General features: G+C 47.0%; 1 protein-coding gene across 3 annotated transcripts in view; it reads left to right on the top strand.

Annotated features, from left to right (window-relative positions):
- Positions 1–13,448, top strand: part of NECAB2 (N-terminal EF-hand calcium binding protein 2) — a 90,918-nt gene that overhangs the window by 8,818 nt on the left and 68,652 nt on the right. The window contains exon 1 of one of the 3 annotated variants that reach the window (XM_039558538.1): positions 5,320–5,564. The exons of 1 other annotated variant lie outside the window; for it this stretch is intronic. In XM_039558538.1, the coding sequence (XP_039414472.1) occupies positions 5,367–5,564 (198 nt within the window). In that variant the 5' untranslated portion in view covers positions 5,320–5,366. Of the gene's footprint in view, positions 1–5,319; positions 5,565–13,448 lie in introns of those variants that run through there. One more of the 3 variants, XM_039558539.1, reaches the window with a different exon arrangement.

Below are 13,448 nucleotides of genomic sequence, written 5' to 3'. Positions count from 1 at the left end.
GAGGAAATTACTTTAGAAATTAATTACAAAGGGTATACGCAATGGGAAAAGTGCCAGTCCCTCCCTGCCCACTCTTGTTATGAAGAAGCTTGATAGCTCTGATCTCAACACATTCGCAGACACATTTCGACTATTAAAACAGTGCAGATTATCAGGTTTATGTTGTAATTGGGGAGGTTGGTTATGAAGAGGCGATATTTTATTTAGGTGCAATAACTGAAACATTTTTAAATTGGTGGTCATGCTCACACAAAGGTTTAGAGATCTGAAAGTCTGTAATTGTCCAGTTCCATGCGTTTCATACTGTTATATATGATCTGAAATGAGGTGTACTGGGCACAAGAAACAAAGGGTAATTTTGTAAGTGAAGAAGTGGATTAGCTTATTCCAGGGTCCTTAATAGTTCTGACCTCAACTACATATTGAAGGAGAAAATATTTTAGTCTGCTTTACATGAATGCTATTATAAGTAATAAAACTGCAAGAAACGTTACTGTAGCTCTTCCCTTCAAATCCACAATCACGAGCTCTATCCAGCCAGTGGCCTTTAACTTTAATCAAGGGTGTGCTAATTTGGGTGTTAAATGTTCATTTCCTCAATTACCAAAACAACAGAGCTAAGTAATGTCCCTTAATAGCCAACACCAAAACAAAACCAACCACCACCCTCTGAATTTATTTAGCAGCCATCAGCAGAAGGTCTTTAGCCACTGTTTGCCTACATTCCTGCACCTCAGAATAACTAAAAGGCTATAATATTATTCGGGTTTTGAGGTGTCCACTGAATGGTGGCAGGATCCCTGGGGACTGAAGGCCATGTCTGGAGCTGATGTGGGGGCCCCAGCCCAGGTGTCCTGAATTTTTCAGGCTGCCCAACCCAGTCAGGAGCTGTGCTGCTGCTGAGGGGTTTGGAGAAGCCACACAGCTCCTAGGCCTTCTCCAGGATGAGCTTGTGTGTGTCTTGGAAGGTGAGTCTCTTATGAATTAGAGCTTTGTTTTTTATTTTATTTTCAAAAATTGTTTTTTTCTTATGGTGACAAATTCTCATATTTCTCTGGAGAACCCCCTCAGAGCTCTGGGGAAGTCAGGACTTCTGAGAGCTGTGATGTCCTAATGCTGTATGAGTTTTATTTAATGGTGAGGTTAGTCCCTGTAATTCCTGTTTACCAGGTTTCCTGGATATCTCTGCCTTTAGGATAATGAGCAACAATAACCAGAACTCTCCAGCTGTGCCTGGTCTCCATTTGCAGCTGTTGGGTGCATTGGGTGGGCTGAGTAATTCCTCAAGAAAGATCAGGCTCTCTCACCTTGTGCTGGACCTGCCTGCTCCCCCCTTGGCTGCAGTGCTGGCTGGTCCTGGAGTGGGAGGCATGTTTGGATGCAGGACTACTTGAAAAGAGAGGTTTTTGTCTCGTTAGGGTAACTATGGTTGGAAGACACTCTGGAGGTATTCAAAGTATAAGTCCACATCTTGTCTTAAACAAGAATTCGGCTCTTTAAGATCAACCTGACATAAAATGGTGCATTTGAAGCTTTTACAATCCCTGATTGCAGGGCCCGAGTCAGAAACCTGTGATCCCAGCGACTGAGGTGAACTTGATACTTCTTTAGTGTGTGGGCAAGCTGTGTTACCGAACCATGAGCTCAGCTCCTTTCAGCTTGAAGAGGGGAGGGGGTTGGTTGTGTTTTTAGGAGTTAACACACTGCACGTGGACGTGGTCTCCCTGTATCTTCTTCAGCTCAGACTGGTGAGTTACCATGGTGCTGTTGGCAGTGTGACATTTTCAAGCTGGGATATACAGTTTTTTATAGAATCACCTGGTGATTACATGCTGCATTGTAATAAACATAAGTTAATAGAGGGACTAAAGTGTCATTTCAGCTTCCAGGCTGGGCAAACAAGGTTGCTCTGCCAAATTCCCATCTCTCTGACAGGGCTGCCATTTCCTCTTCCTGCCATTGAACTGTTGCATTAACCTCAATCCCTCAGTCATTAGTAAATATTAGTAAGCTGTACGTGACATTTTGCACCAAGCAAGGCTGCAGGTCCTGCCTGTTGGAAGTTTTTAATTAAATAAAGCTGCCTGCTGTGGGCAGAGGGATGGGGGGAGAAGGCAGAATTCAAAGGGGAGATGAAAGCTGCTGCCTCTGCCTCCCACGCCGGGGTTTGGGCAGGACTTTTGCTCCTCTCGGACCTTTTCTTCAGAGGAGCCCTTGTGTTTTTCAGATGGCCTCTCATCTGAAATTACAGCACATGGTTTGTGCATTTGCTCTAAGTCTTTCTGGAAGTCACTGGAAAATACTGGATGTAGCACCTGAATAAGCCCCATATGAAATCTGGTAGAGCAAACATTGTCAGTGGTAGCAGTAAGCCAGTGTTTGTGGCTTACTGCCACCAGAAGCTGAGCTCCAGGCCCACCAGGCAAAAAGCATTGTCAGGTCAACATCAGACTTGAAACTGGACTGGCAAAAGTCTTTTTCTGAGATCTCAGAGTTTCTGAACTTGGAGCTGGGAGTGAGAGAGAATAGGTCTGATCTCTCACAGTCTTCAACAACCTTCCTGTCCAACTGATCCATCATTTATAACACTGTAGAGGTCTGGAACAACGCGTGTGTCCAGCCAGCACAGCAGTGGGGAGGCTCAGTGTTAAATGTTGGGGCAGGGAAGGTGGAGCAGCAGCTGCTGCCTTTCCCCTGCAGCTCTCCCTTCCTTTGTCAGGCAGGGCTGGAGCTCTCTGCCTGCAGCACAGCGTGAGGAGCAAAATGCCAGCGGGTCTGGGACTGTGCTGCACGCTGGGCTCTGCTGTCCTTGGGCACCACATGGCCTGACCACGCTGAGCCTACCAGAACGTGTAATTAATGCTTGCTGCTTTCCCAGGGATGCACTTTGCCTGCATTTAACTGTGCCTGTTGGTTGCATTCTCTCTCTTCTCTCTATTTATTCCTATGCCACTCAGCATCTGCATTATGGATAAAGCTTTCAGGGCAGCCAGTGGCTGCTGGTGGTCCTGCTCTCTCCACCTTTAATTAAAGAGCAATAAGTGTGCTGGATGTCCAGGAGCTGCAGCTAAAGAGTCAAGTAAATCCTGATGTTTCCACTTGTCCATCACTTGTTTGGTTTCTTCTTCTGGCCCTGGTTGATGGCTGCTTGCCGGGGTCCGTGCCATGACCAGACACACAGGATGGTGGGAGAGGTTGGCAGAGCCCTGATGCCTTGGCTGCAGTTGTGTTTATTTGCACAGGACAAGCAGTGTCCCATCTCCCTTGGCAGGAAGCAGGGGATAAATTTTGGCACACAGAGTTCAACGTGAGGTCTGTGCCTCTGCCCTCAGCTGTGCTGTGGCACGGGCTGGCACCAGCATATGCCTTGAGGGTTGCTCTGTTTCCTCATTTCCTCACCTGGCTCAGATAAGTAGTAACAGTCTCCCACTTTTTCCTCAAAGAGAGACTTCAGCCTTATGGGAACTTGGAAACAGCCCTGAGCAGCACAGCCCAGTACAAGTTATTGGCTTCTTCCTAATGTGAATGGCAGAGTTTTTTTCTATCTAAATCTATTTAGTATGAAAAATGAGTATTCAAATGTCATAGAGTTGGTTTTGACAGTAGCAAGAACTGTTTTTGACAAAAGCACAGGAATAACCCAAAAATTCAAATCCAAGTAGTGAATCTTCATGGTAAATAGAAAGGAAAATTCAAAGAACCTTATTTCTAAATTTGTTCAGTCAATAGTTTTAATTAGCAAGCATATATAGTAATCCTAAACTGGGTGTGATCAATCCAGTCTGAAGCAGCCATTTAGTGGAGGGATGTCTAAAGGAGAAAGAAGGACGTGAATAATCTGAGCACTGTACAAGTACAAAAGAGCAGAGTAGTTCTGACTGTGAGGGGTACAGGAGATTGGCACCACTTCATGGCAAGGAGGACAAAATATTTCTTGGCTTCTCTTTGCTGTGAGGTGTGAATGCGAATTGAGTGGTGGTTGGGTTGTACACCAGCCTGCTCTGAGCATCCCCATGAATGAACACAAAGCCATTGAAGTGCTCCACACAGCCTCCATGAACCAACACAAAACCCCTGAAGTTCCTCTGTTTTCCCTCATGAATTTTGTGTTGCTGGAGAAGGAAACCCTGAAAGGCATGAGCTTGGTGAAAGAGGGGCTCAGCCTTTGGGTGTCCTGACCTACTGCTAGGCTTCTCTGTGCCCCATTTGTTTAAAAGCCTTTCAAGAGCTTCCAGCTATTATCCATGTAATCCAGCAGAAAGGACTGGGCTCCCACTCACTTTTCTTTGAGCAGCAGCTGAGAGGGAAATGCACATTCCCCACCTGTCACCTCAAACACAGAAGTTTCACCCTAATTTACCTGAATAAAGATGGGTGGTTAGAAGAAGCAGCTAAATAATTCCTCCAGGTAGGCTTTTCTGAGGGTCTGGGTTCTGGTGAACTGCAATGTGTAAGCTCTGTTGAAAGAAATAATTTACTGATGTTTGCTTCACTTAAAGCAGTGGTTGGTCAGGCCTTTTGGAGTGATCCTGCTGTTGGTTGGAGGCACAGGACTCAGTGTGGGAAGCATGCAATGCTTGCAGGTGGTGCTGAGCATGCTGGCTCCTGTGACAGGGGTTTTCAAATCTGGGGACATGGCCCTGGTGGGTCATGAAGTCCTCTGGAGCTGCCTGGAGAGGCTCTGGATGTCGCATGTGGCTACTCCAGAACTCTGGGGAAACCTCCAAGTGTGACTGAGTCTGAGCTCTCCTGCTTTGGTGCCTTCCTCGGTTTGAACTCAAACTGTGGGAGCTCAAGCGTGGAGTGGGAAATGAAATTATTTAGTGCCATTTTGTCCAGAATTCTTATTGCCTTTACTGCAAGTCTACATCGTGACCTGTGAGGCTGAGCACAGGAGTATCTCAAAGGAATATCCTCACAATACAGAATTACAGGGCTAGGAATATTTTCCAGATGAGCACTGTGGTTACTGCTGTAGCCACAGATGTGGCAATACACCACCTGGAATCACTGACTATTCATTGAATAGGGAATTTTTGGAGTAGGGATAGGGGTTTAGGGGCAAGTTTTATTTTCCAGCAACGAAGAGTTGCTAACATCTGTTGTGGGGGTAGAGAGGCTGTGGAGGGGAGAGAACATGGATATAGTCTTTTCAGACATAAAATGCCTAGAAGGGTGGTTTGTGTTGGAGCCCGGGGGGCTGACCTACCCCCACCCCAAAAGTCCCCCCTTGCTCTTCGGGCAGCATCCCCCGCGGGTCCCCCCGCGGACCCGCCCGCTGCCCGCCGAGCGGCTGTGGGAGGAGGAGAAGGAGGAGGAGGAGAAGGAGGGGGAGTCCCGGCGGCGGGATGAGGCCGGGCTGAGCGATGTGCGAGCAGGCAGCGCGGTACTGCCGGGCCGGGGTGCAGAAGCTGCTGCGGAAGCCGGCGCCGGCGCTGCGCGGGCTGGACGGGCTGCTGCGCTGGGCGGCCTGCAGGATGGGCGACAAGGGCCTCGCCGAGCGGGAGCTGCTCGCCCCGGGCGCCGCCGCCGCCCAGAGGAAGGGCACCTCCGTCATCCTCGATGTGAGTGTTCCCTGCATCCCGCATCCCGGCTCCTGCCTCCCCCCGCCCGCGTCGCGCACCGCCTCGGGAGCGGGGATGTTCCTCTCGTCCTGCGCTCCCTGGACCGGCGGGCACGGGCTGGACCCCGGGTCTTGCAGTCCCCAGTTGGGTGGGTGTGGGTGTCCAGCATCCTCTTGCCCTTGTCCCGCACCCACTCAAGCCCCTCGGGATCCGCCGGTATTTCCCAGGTCCAGCATCTCCCGGACCAGCTGGGCAAGAGGCTGCAGCCCGGCTTCTCTGCTTCCCTGCAAGCACAGGCTGCACGGGCACGGGGTGCACCCCGGACCTGCATCCCGCGAACAGCTTGGCATCAGGGTTATTTCTCGGATTCTGGGAATGGCATGCGGAGCAGGTCCTGCATCTCTCGGGCTGGTTGGACATAGGGGTGTCCAGAATCAGCAACCCCTTTCCAGATCCTCCTGCACTGCCTGGGGCAGGAGGTTGCAGCCCGGGTCTGGCACCCACTTGTCCAGATGCTGCACCTACTAGATTGTCAGGGCAGCCTGGGTCCCATGTCCCCTTGCCCTGCACTCTCTGGGACAGCTGGGAAGAAGCTGCACCTTGCTTCTGCATATTCTGCACTGGGCTGGGCATGGGGTGCAGTCCTGGATCCTGTACCTCCATTCCTGAGTCCTGCACCTTTTTTTTACAGGCTGGGCATGGAGATGTAGCTTGTATCCTTCACCTCCTTGCCAGGATCCTGAACTCTCTGGGCTGGCTGGGCACTGGGGTGCACCCTGTTTCCTGCACGCTCTGAACAGGCTGAGCGTGGGTGTGCACCCCAGGTTCTGCAGCCTTTTTCCCAGGTCCTGCATCCCCTCGACCAGCTGGGATGAGGATGCTCTGTAGATCCTTAATCCTGGTTTGGGGGGACTGGTAGGGATGTGCTTAGTGCCTCGATTGCTGTATTTTTAGACTTTCTGATTAGGGAGCTAACAAGGCTGTTTGCACTTAAATCAATTGGGAGAATGGGGTGGAATCAGCCAGAGTGCAAATGGTGTAATTACAGTATTTCTGCAGTATCCAGTAATTAAACACATAGATCCTCTGTTTTGCTATCTCCTAGCTAAAAAAAAAAAAAAAAAAAAAAAAAAAAAAAAAAAAAAAAGTAGTGAAAGCAAAAATAAACTACTGAGGCATTGGCTGTAGTAAAGGATAACTCATGCTCTCTCACAGATAGGATAGGCAGTAGTAGCTCTTCCAGGCAAGCCCTTGCATTTTGCAAATAATTTGCTGAACCCGTAGGCATTGCCATGGGCTGGAGAGTCCGAAACTCATTCCATCCCTGAGCACCCTGAGCTGAAAGGCGTTTTGGTTCCCTGAGGCACCATTGTCTCCAGTGGGTTACCAAAAGCAGGTCAGAGCGCAGAGCACTTGAAGGATGACCCTGCCGAGTGGAAGGGGCTGGCAGGGGGCAGCTGCAGGCTGGGGGAATGAGCTTCCAGGGAAAACAGAGGATGAGTGCAACTCACACCATTATGTCTTTTAAGTTAACTTGTTCGGGGGGGAGTTCCTGGGGTTTTTCCCAATTTTTGTTGGATTGTTTTGGTTTGTTTTGTTTTTCAATCTGCCCTGAAATTGCCAAAATTTCACAACAATTTGGAAATCTGAATTTCAGAGCATAAATGCAATTAGGAAGCAAAATTCATACATTAAATTTATGTATGAGGTTTCTTTAGTTAGGAGTGTTTTACCACCAAAATGATATCTTATCCATTCGATTTTACTATCTTTAAGTGATTTTTTTTCCACTTTGAGGTTTGAGCTTAGGAAAAGAGACATGAACTTTCAGAATGGGAAACACAGTAGAGCATTGTATTATTTCAGTGGGAAGTACAATAGAGCTGGGTGTGCAGCTCCTGATCATTTTTCCCTTTCACAATGGTACTGGGAGCCCTTTCTCACCTGCTGAAAGTAGAAATGCATTCTGGAAATGTAAGATTTGAGGGTTTAGGGTTTCTTTTTCCCCTCCTTCCTTAGAACTTAATTTTTTCCTTTTTCTCCAGGCACAATAGGAATGCCAATTGAAGCTGTAGCTTCACTGTAATGGGCTCTTCAAGTGCACTGCAAGACCCCCCTTTCATACAAAGGGTTTAAACACAGGAACACGTATTTAGCTTAATTTTCACACATTAGCATGAAAGTAACAGGCAGCCCGCTGAACGCTCAAGGATGGTAACCTGTTTTCCATCTAACTCTTCACATTTTTGCTGATGGATGTGCTGGGGAAGCAGTGAGTCCCAGCCACGCAGCAGTGCAGCTTCTCGGTGGGGGAGGATGAAGCAAAAGACCTGTAAGATTTTATGTTTAGCTAACACGTTTTCATGAGCTGGTGTGCTATGTAGGCAGGTCCTTGGGGGCTGGGGGAGGAGGGGAAAGCTTGGGTTTGGTTATGAATTAGATAAAATGGCTCTGACACTAATAGTATCTTAGTCACGTCTTCCTCTTCTGGCTTCCTTTTAATTCATCCATCCCCAGTGTTCTTGTTCTGACTCCTCCATGAGAGTGGCTGGTGTGTCAGAACAAAGTTCCCTGTGTTCTTTCCACCAAAGAGACACAGCTGTGGTGTTGTGGGGCAAAACTGAGGGCTGAAGAACAACAAAACGCAACAAGGGGGTAAGATGTCTTCTGCCAACAACCTGGCTACTGCCACTTGGAAGATGAATCTTAACTTTGGGCTGGCTTCGATGTTTTTCTTTCATTTTGCCTCTGGCCTTTTAGGTAAAGGATTAAAAAAGGTTGAATTATGTTTACTAGTTCAACTCAAAGCTATAGGTTTCCAAATGTAAAAGTAGCTGAAGTTGCAGATTTTTACCAGAACCCTGGTAAAAATCTAATGAAGATACTTAAGTCCTAAGCATTACCAAAAATAGGCAGCAAGTAAAACCATGGAATGAGGGATGCTCTTTAGTGATGGTGGAACAAGTGGAGGTGATGTGTCACTCTAGGAACCAGGAAAACATCACTTTGAATTGAATGGTCAGCTCTTACGACATTGGTCAAATCATCATAAGGGGTTGGGATTGAGCAAGGGGTCTGTACCCATCCTGTGCCCACCCTCAGGTGCCTTCTCTGGGTCTGCTCCAGCTGCAAGAGCCCAAGGCTCAGGGCTGGCAGCATGTGCAATCTGCTGCAGGTATTCCCACTCACACCAGACACTGTGGGTGGACACTGGATATCCAATGCTTTCTGCACCCATGAGGACAAACTCCCTTTATTAAAAACTGTCACAGTGCTGCTCCAATCCACATGTGGAGATGGTGGCATTTCCAGTCAAGAAAAAATCCTCAATGTCACAACACTTATGAAAAGGAGGATGTATTATGTGGGTGTATATTCTCTGTGGCTAAGCCAGTGTGAGATCGGATTTGCTGAGCGTGGATGAGTGCACGTGCAATACAGAGCTGAGGTGGATACCTCTCAAGGCATAGGAAATGTCTGGGCAGGTATTGTTCTGTCTGGGAGTACTTCAGAGCTGGCTGACAAACTGTCCTTGCTCATCTCTTCCTGCCTTCCTGTCACTGCCAAAAGCCTGTGTTGACAGCAGAGGTGTGAACTCCAGAGCATGTGAGGCCTGGCCAGTCACAGCAGCTGCAAGTGAAGATGCTCCATCTGGTTCACAGCTCATCTCCTGCTTGGCATCTAAAGTAGGGATCAGCCTTGGCTATGGGTGAGCATCCCCACGGCAGGACTGTGAGCCCCAAGCAGCACTGGCCTCCCTGCCTCCTTTCTTGCCGATGGGGACTAAATGCATTGATTTTTGGCTTTATTTTAAACACTCCTGAAGAATACAGTTCCATTCATTGCAGGTCAGATGAAGCTTTCTGCTTTATCTACCCTGTATTTTGCTAAAAACTAATTTTGACCCAGATCTGACTTTTTTATTCTTTGACAGGGTCAGAAAGATAATTTCAAATCCATCTCTCCTTCTTATGGCTTCTCTTTCACCCTCTCTTATGTGGCCAAACCTTGTTTGTGCTTCTTCAGCCCCATGGGATTGAGTGAGGTGTCTGGATAGAAGATACAGAGAGTTTGATTTGTGCCAATGGTGCATTTCCAAACATAGATCCAGAACCGCCAGTTTTCCAACTGTTTTGTCAACAACAGGATTTCCAATGCAGTTCTTAATAGCAAGGCTCTTGCAGCCACAGGAATCCCAGGAATCCCTTCTCAATCTCTTCTGTTTTGATCTTTTTCCTTCTGTTTTCATTTTGTTTGTTGGGATTTTTTTTTTTAAGGTTGGTTCATTCCCCTTCGTTTGTCCTTGTTTACCTTCTCACTTTGAGTGAACTATTTCAGAGGGCTATTTTCCTCCTCCTTAATCCTCTCTTTGTGAAATCTATGGTTTGATATTTCTCCCTTGAGACGTGCCTGCAGGCACAGCTGGAGAGGAGGGCCAGGGCAGGCCAGGCTCTCTTCGTTCAGGAGTTGCTCACTGCAAGGTACATAATCACACAGGAGAGTCCATCCTGCTCTCCTCTGATCTTCAGGGCTTTGGAAATGGGTGCTTGAAATGAAGCTGAACGGAATAGTAACTTCTAGTGCTGAACATCAGCAGGTCAGAACATCAGATGCAACTCTTACCTTTCTTGTGCAACTTTTATTTAGGACAGCTAGGTAAAGTCTAAAGAGAAGGTAGGAGTGAAAGCAGAGGCTGGGACATGGTGTCAGCTGCTCTTCTCTTGGGGAAGAAGGGAAAAAGAAGAAAGATTGCTTTGAAGTGCAAAAATGCCCAGAGACCTGGAGTTCTGCAGCAGCCTTGTTTTGTGGGGAACCACTGCAGATGGGACAGTATTTCCACACCAATGGCATATTCCTTACTGAAACACCAAAATGAAGCCTTTCTCCTTGCACAGGGAATGCTCATTAGCCTGAGAATGTCTACGAAGATAGTCCAAAGTGACATTCATTCGTTATTTTCTCACATTATTGCCAGAAGGAGCAACAGAGTGAGGCTGTAGGAAAGGAAATTCCTTCTGATACCTCAAGTTAGAGAACTAAAGGCCATACCTGATGTAAAACCTTTTCTCCAAAGGAAGTGTCAAGACCTGTAGGGCGAGGAGCAGAAAGAAAGAACGGAATGCAGGAATATAGTAAGAGGATTAATAATTTTTTTAGGTCTTTGTGGGTCTCTGAATGCCTTCTCATCCATAGGCTTTCCTCATGCATGAGACATGATTATGTTTGTCCTCAATTCTGCACCCAGATTATGGTGGAAAACAAGATTTCAGCTCTGCTGCATTCTATTTTAAATCAACATCATATTAACCTGGTGAAGGGATAATAAACTCCACAAACCTGTAATAATTCTTGGGCTTCTTAGGGGAGTGCTTTTGTGAATGTAATAAAACTTGTGAGAAAACCTTCATTAAGCAGCCTCCAGTGTGGCATGTTCTCATCCAGGAGCTTTGAGAAGGCAGAACTAAATGTTTTAAATTTGAAGCCATCATTTTGTTTTCAAGTTTATTATTACCACCAGAGTTTTGAATTGCTTACTTCTGGCAGTCAAATATCTGTAGTAGCCATTTGAGAGTACAGCAAAAACATATATTTAGAGAAAACCTGTTGGAAATCTTGACACAAGTTCTTTGCTGTAGAGAAAATAGTGTTTATATTCATCTAAACCTCTGGTAAATGGGTTAAGTACGCACAGGCAGAAAACTGCATGCATTGCCTGTATAAATCCTATTAAATGGCTTAATGCCCATATTGTGGGCATCCTGTGGGCTCACTGTGTGACTTAGCCTGTGCTTCAGGAGCTTTGCTTAACAGCCTCAAAGCACAGCTGATGGGGGACATGGTTGCTGCAGTACTTGAAGTGGATAATTTCTCATTTACCATCTGAAATCCGTGCGTTGTCCCGACGGTTGGAGAACTGGAGGTGATGGAGCAGAAAGAGCATCCCTGGTCAGGCTGAGCAGCGCGGCGGCTCCTGTTCCGTGAGCCCCGTGCCCGTGGGGATGTTCCTCGGCTGGGTGCAGGCACAGGAAGGCAATTGCTGCTGGGGCCTGGCAGGACAGGGCACTTCTCCATCCATATTTCATTACCTCCTCTCTCGCTGACCTCCAGGGCTGCTGCTTGACTAAGTCTAAGTGACTTTGCTGCTGAGTGAGGATGTCAGCAATGGAGCTGCTGGGAGCCTGCAGAGCGGCTGCGGGTTGGATGGGCTTTGCAGCCTCTGTGCTGGAGATGACGCAGCATCCTGACTTGTATCCCCTTCTTCTGGAGCTGGTGGGAGCTGTCCCTGCCCCTGGCTCCCTGGGAGCCTGGCACCTTTGTGGGTTTGCTTTCTGGCCCATAGGGGAGCTGTGGGGGGCTGTGGTTTCCCTTCCATCCCCAGATCTTACACCTTTCCCTTATGGAAAGCCCCCCACCTCCTTCCCGCAGTGGAACAACTAATCCAAGACCTGAGCAGAGGGTGTCTTTGGGCTGTGTGGGGGAGGGCACTCTTCTTTGCTGACCTAGAACATAAATCCTGGGTCTTCACAGCAGCAGCATTTTTGGCAGCGCTGCCAAGCTATCACAGACTATATTACATCTTTATCAGCCTCCCGATGCTCATTCCAGTGTTCATACCTTGATGCAGTGCCTGCCTGTGCTGACAGATGACTTTGTCTTAAATTGTTTTTTCCCTCCAGGTGTCCCAGTTTAATTTTTTTTATGTGTGCAAATTGTAGGTGGTTCAATTAAGTTGAAAGAATAAATCCTGCTTATTAGCAATTACAAAACCAAGCAGCTTGGTCCTGTAGAATAAACTTTGATAAGTAACAGAGCCGATGTGATCTTTCATCAACACGTTCATTTACAAATAGTCATACTTTAGGGAGTATCTGGGAGAGTTAAAGCCCTAAAATGTTCACTTAGTGGAGCTGGATAAAAATACTTCAATTTCTAAACATTTCTTCCATTTCTTAATTTATTTTTTTTCCTGTTGCTCCAAGTATTCCTTGCAAGGTTAACAGCTGTGTGGAGCAGAACATGGCAGGTTGAGCCTTTCTCCCTTTTTAACCTACATTTTACCTATTGGTTTTGCCTTTCCATTCTCCCTCTGCCAGCTGTGCTTAGTGGGATGGTGATCTCTCAAGGGACCTTAAAACAGGCATTGCTGCTTCTGTGTTAGACTGGCTGTAATACCTTGGTTTCAAAGCAGTGGGAAGAGCAACAGAAGGATGCATTGATGAAAGAAAAAGCCCAGAAATAACCAACATCCAGAAAGAGAAGTACATCATCTGGAGGTGCTCATGAGGAGTGAGGATTTGGGGTGTCCAAGCCATGAAAAGAGGAATATCTCATGCAGTGGGCAGGGCATACTGAGCACAGGTGAGGGCTATGTGCTAAAGCCACACAGCTTGCTGGGATCCTGCTGGGATTTATTCCTTCTTCCCATAGACAAGACATGACTGGCTGGCCTTTTAAAAGCCATATTTAACTTCAGTGAAATCTGTAAGTATGGAGAGAGGTAGGATTTCCCCCCCCCAAGAAATTTCTAATTGCTCTAAAAAAATGGAGGTCAGCACAAGAGGAGTTTTGATGTGGTCACAAGCTGTAACCCTTGTAGGCAGTTTCCATGACTCCCAACACTTTGGTTTGGCTCAGGCAGAGGGGTTTTGCCTCTGCTGAAGTACACCAGAAAGTCCTGCTTTGACTCTGCCCCAGGCTGCATAGCCTCACAAGAACTTTGGACAAAAGAATGATTAATGTTCCTTAATTAAGCCATATTCAGTGAAATAGCATATTCTGCAATTCAATTTGTCTCTTGGGGTTCTTGTTTTGTGCAGCAGTTTCTCTTCTGATATTTTATTTTTTTAATGGTTTTGTGACCCAGAAAATATGAGATTCTATTTT

The sequence above is a fragment of the Corvus cornix genome, chromosome 11 (assembly GCF_000738735.6).
Source record: "Corvus cornix cornix isolate S_Up_H32 chromosome 11, ASM73873v5, whole genome shotgun sequence".
Taxonomy (NCBI): Eukaryota; Metazoa; Chordata; class Aves; order Passeriformes; family Corvidae; genus Corvus; species Corvus cornix.
The sequence above is the reverse complement of the archived record's forward strand: the minus strand, read 5'-3'. Positions and strand labels throughout refer to the sequence as shown.